The 4957-nt window shown below is 41.2% G+C and overlaps 1 protein-coding gene across 2 annotated transcripts; it reads right to left on the bottom strand.

Moving 5' to 3' along the window:
* Positions 1-2038: 2038 nt before the first annotated feature.
* On the bottom strand, positions 2039-3568 carry twist1b (twist family bHLH transcription factor 1b). Of its 2 annotated transcripts, none has more exons than XM_047598850.1 (2): positions 2879-3568; positions 2039-2692 (listed from the first exon to the last, which is right to left on the bottom strand). In XM_047598850.1, the coding sequence occupies exon 1, from the start codon at positions 3409-3411 to the stop codon at positions 2905-2907; it is 507 nt and encodes a 168-aa protein (XP_047454806.1). In that variant the 5' UTR covers positions 3412-3568; the 3' UTR covers positions 2039-2692; positions 2879-2904. The 2 variants fall into 2 exon arrangements, with proteins under 2 accessions (XP_047454806.1, XP_047454805.1); XM_047598849.1 differs by having other exon boundaries at positions 2039-2728; positions 2879-3565.
* Between the last annotated feature and the right edge of the window lie 1389 nt (positions 3569-4957).

A 4957-nucleotide genomic window follows, 5' to 3' on the forward strand; every position in this document is an offset into this window, starting at 1 on the left:
CATAGTCATTTTAATTATGTAGTCACGTATTTTTGGGTTATTATAGTAATAATTATTATTATCGTGTTCTGGATAACTTTAAATGAAATAAAAAATAAGTTGAAACTCCACTGGTGGAGGCTACACTCAGTTTTATATTTCACTACATATGCTGTCTGGTGTAGCCTTAGTCGGGCTTTATATGCGTTAAGCATTTCTATCTTTTCTTTTTTTTTTTTAAACGGTTGGATGATCATTTCCCGCCCGTGCCTCAGGTACTCCCTCCTTTGAGCCTCGTCCCTCCCCTCAGACTTTCTCTCCCTCTCTCTCTCTGACACGCACAATCCGCTTCAAAGTGGTCTGGGTCTTTTTTCCAGCAGCAGGCCCGTTAGTGTTGGAAACTTTGGAAAAACACCCCGAATTTCATTTTGGCTGCGTTACATTAAATCAAAACTAAAGAGCAAGTCACCGTCTTACACGGTGACGGCTTAACGCGGACCGGCTCCGTCGCGTCCTACCTTCGTATCGGCGGCGCAGTCATCAGTCACATCCACGCCATTCCCCCGCAGGCGACCCTTTATTAAATCCATTTTAATCACGCCATAACCTCGATGCGTGGACTACGGGCTCGTAAGAAGCGGCTGCGTGGAGGCAGCAGCTCCTCCGAGCTCTCTCTGTGCAGAGTAGTGCACTGCACGGCGAGGCTCTGCGCAGTCTGAACATCTGCTCATTTCACGTGACTTTTTTAAAAATACTAACATCTGTTCTAAATAGGTTTCATTCTGTGCCTCTGCATCGTGTCAATTGCCAACTCCTCTCTTCTGAAAAAGGGGAGAGGAAACTTATTTAAAGCTCGCGTAAAGGGCTGATTTGGAGTTCGTTTTTTTCTAAAAAGGAAAGAAACCCGTTTTGAACCGGTTACAGCTTCTATTCATATAGGCCCTGTTTATTTGTCTGGCATTTAGTGCCAGTCCTTAACTGTACACTTTTTAGCTAAAGGCTGTTTATTGATCTTTAGGCCTGACTGTGTTTGTGAGGCATTTCTACCAAAAAAAAAAAAAAAAAAAAAAAGTGAGAGTGAGAATAGCCTCTGTGCTCTGACCTACCTTCGCGGCCTCCTTGAATTTCATAGACATCTGGGAATTCCATACATGCCTCGCAAGCCAATTACACACCTTCAAACGGGCGCACACTTTGATTTGGACAGAGAGGAAAACTTTCCCAGATCACAGGTCAATCACAGCACGATAACAGTACGCGAGATTCATTTAGTGACAACAATCAGGAAGGAGTCAGGTCTCCACAATCAGTGGGTAATCCACGTGCGTAAAACAGACCCAGTTATGAATCGATTATGTTTCCGCTAGTGATCTCATAATTAAGCTGCAGTAAAAGCGTGAAACATGTTAAGAAGAAAGTTAACTGCTTTTTGTGTATGTCGAAAAAAGGAGACGGTAGCCATGGCTCTAATAGTCTGACATGACCCTAGTGTAACTTATTTACTTTTAATGGTGAGTTTCAGGAACAGACCTTAGTCCAAGTATAAACAAACGTAAGAACAGAGATAGTGAGAGGAGACTGCAGGAGGCTTTTAAAATTGAATTATAGACATATAGACTGACCTTTTCTACACTTTTTTTTTTTTTTTTTTGCTTTTATCCAACTATAAACCATTTGTAGTATTTATTAGCACTGACAGAATTTATTAAACCGTGATTTCATATTATTATTATTATTGTTATTATTATTACTACTATCATTATCTATTTAAATAAATATATATTTTTTAATTTGTATTTTAACGTTTTGCATGTGCAGTTCTTAAAAAAATATCTGAATGTCTCGCCAGCGCATTTTTCTGAGCCAATAATAACTCCATCTGTTTTCTCCAGCGACTGGTGCAATCTATCATGAACCTGATATTTTAGTGTGCAAGTGCAAGAGTGATGCATGCGTGCATTTATGTTTTCATTTTAATCCTAGCCTCCTCAACCGCATGGCGTTGCCAGCATTAAGAAAAGGGACAAAAAGTCAAGTCAAAAAGTTAGTTTATCGTTTTTTTTCTTTAATGCAAAAAAACAAAAAAACAAAAAACAAAACAACAATGCAAACATTTACAAAACGAATAAAGCAGAAAAAAAATCGATCATTAAAAAATAGGAATGTATTTGTATTTCGGACACATGACCTATTTCTCAATACACCAATAAATAAATAAATGTATTCTGATTTTTTTTATTATTATTATTATTTTTTTTTTTTTGCACAGGTTAGATCCACAAAGTCAGCCGATAATGTGAGCTACACCACCAGTTGACAGTCTCACACCCAAAAACAAAACAAAACAAAACAAACAAAAAAAAACATAATGCACTTTGACCTCCACAGAAATAAGTCCAAATACATGCATTACACATTTTTTTCTCTTTGCAAAAAAAAAAAAAAAATAAAAATAAAAAAAATATATATATTTTTTTCAACATTCGTCGTCAACAACATGAGAACACACCTGGATGGGACGTGTGGAGCTACACACCCACACACACACACGCTCACACGCGCACACACATATATGCGGCTGTAAGTCCCTGACGGGCCTTTTACGAAATGATCCCCAGAGCTTCTGTCGTCTTTGGTTTGAGTGATCCCATGTATCCAGCATTGGACTCCAGATTTGTCCCTTCAGAATGTGATAAGTAGATTCAGCAGTCACCTGTGGGTTAGACGAGGCGTCAAGTGTCACTAAACTCTGCGGGAAAGTAAACAACAACAAAGAGGATTCAGGTGAGTTGTGGTGAAATGTTGAGTTGGAGTTCTGCACAGCCACTGTGTGCTGCTTTTTTGGTGTGTTATTTTTAAGACTTTGGATCATGCAATTTGGTTGACAAACCGCGCGTACCATTTTGGGCATATTTTCTCTTCATGCTAGTGAGATGTTGACATGGACCAGGCGCCCTCCATCCTCCATACAGAGAAGGCGTAGCTCAGCCTCTCGTGAGCCACATAACTACAACTTGACATTTTGGAGTCCAGCTCGTCGCTCTGCAGCACCTGGTAGAGGAAGTCGATGTATCTGGCTGCAAGTTTTAGGGTCTGTATTTTGCTGAGTTTGTCCGAGGGCAAAGTGGGGATAATTTTCCGCAAAGCTGCGAACGCCTCGTTGAGAGACTGGGTCCTCTGTCGCTCCCGGACGTTGGCCATGACGCGCTGCGACTGGAGCTCCTCGAAAGACTGGGGGCTGCTGCTGCTGGACTTCTTCCCTCTTTTCCCAGGGGTCGGGCTATCTGAGTCCTCCCCGTTTTTCCTGCTTGGTCTCCTCTTCCTCCCACATCTCTTCGGCTGTCTGTCCAGCTCCCCCTCGCTGTTGCTCAGGCTGTCCGCAGGAGAGACAGGGGAGCTGCCCGATTCTTCCCCCAGATTTTCCTCAGACATCTCCACCTGGGTAGATGACGGCCTGAACGAGTCCGAAAAAATTATTTCCCTCTCATGAAGTCAAGGAATTAGTCCACCTGTACGTCTGTCTGGCTTTGAAGACGCTAAAGTATCCATAGATGGGTTCCTGAGAAGACAACTCTTTTCTGTTACTTGAGAAACTTAAGCAGTTCTTATAGGCTGCATGGCGTAAACTTTTTGGGGAGGGACGGGATTGGCCAAGAGGGCGAATTACGCGACGCAGGGGCGGGAGCTTCTCTTAATACAAAGGCTTGGAGTTGGAAAACACAACTGAAGGTGGCATTTCGCACGATTGCACTATTATTACAAAGAGGAAAATAAATCTTATCGATCACAGTGACACCAGCGTGCTTTGATACGGACGAAAGAAACTCAGATTTTCCTTTTGATGCGTTTCAAATGAGCAAGAGACATCGACAAGTAAATTGCCTGATTACGCATGAAAGTTTCAGCAGAACGAAATAATGTGAAAATGTAAATCTAATTAACATATTACCTATTTTTTCTAGATCGGTGCGCAAAACGGTTTTTCCATTCTTTCATCCATCCCTGATCCAAAAGAAAACCTCCCTGCTCCTGTTCCTTCCTGTGTTTTGTATAATTGTTTTTTTTTTTTTTTTTTTTTAAATAATAATAATTTATTAGAATATTTGGCACATCTCTGTAAGTCTATCCCGTATAGATTTTGGATTTGCATGAAACCACATCAAATGACTTTCCTTTATGCAACATGTGACCCAAATGTTACATTTTTGACATGAAGCCAGTGCTGTTTCAAAACTTTTATTTGAAGTACTGCCATATGCTCTGATTATATTCCCCGCAAGAGGGCATGTTTTTGGCATACCAAAATATGCCGCCACAAATAAGCGAAAACTGAGGTAAAACAAAGTTTATATGTCTTTGCTCATCAAGTAAACAATAAAGGATTTGATTTTCTCCTATTGTTTCCAGCTAGAGAGGAGAAGAGGGCAGCTCTGTGTGTTTGAGTGACTGGCATTTACTATAGGGCGGTGATACAATATCCATCTTGTTTAGTGGAGGATTACTTTGTTTAGGTTGAGAAGACTGTGGTCCACAGGAGCAGCATCTGGTTCAGGAAACACGGGGGCAGTCGGGGTCGGAGGTCACAACACCAGCGAACATCCATTTACATCTTCGTGGAGGCCTGAAAGTAAAGTATTGTTCCAAGGGAAACACAGGCTTGTTTAAGTTTGAGTTGAGCTTTTTTGTGAATCAAAAAATTGACATTTTTATTGCTTTTTACTGTCTTAAAAAAGTATTCAGTTTACCCATCTGCCCCCACTCCTCTCCCAAAAAATTTTGAAATTTCATAACTTTAAAATTTGCAACATTGGTGCTGAGTGTATAGAGTTGGTGGTACTGAGGAACGTGAACCCCTTCAAGGTGAGCCTACCTGCCCGGTGGCCCTGTCCATGGTGCTGAACTCGGCTCACTCCACTCTCTACCTGCTGTACCTCAAGTAAGCTTGAATCTCATAGCAAACGAAGAGCCGGCAGCTTCT

The sequence above is a fragment of the Mugil cephalus genome, chromosome 11, assembly GCF_022458985.1.
Source record: "Mugil cephalus isolate CIBA_MC_2020 chromosome 11, CIBA_Mcephalus_1.1, whole genome shotgun sequence".
Lineage (NCBI taxonomy): Eukaryota > Metazoa > Chordata > Actinopteri > Mugiliformes > Mugilidae > Mugil > Mugil cephalus.

Bases quoted from the DNA above. Each gene is read 5' to 3' on its own strand.
- twist1b (XM_047598850.1), bottom strand. From the start codon at position 3,411: ATGTCTGAGGAAAATCTGGGGGAAGAATCGGGCAGCTCCCCTGTCTCT.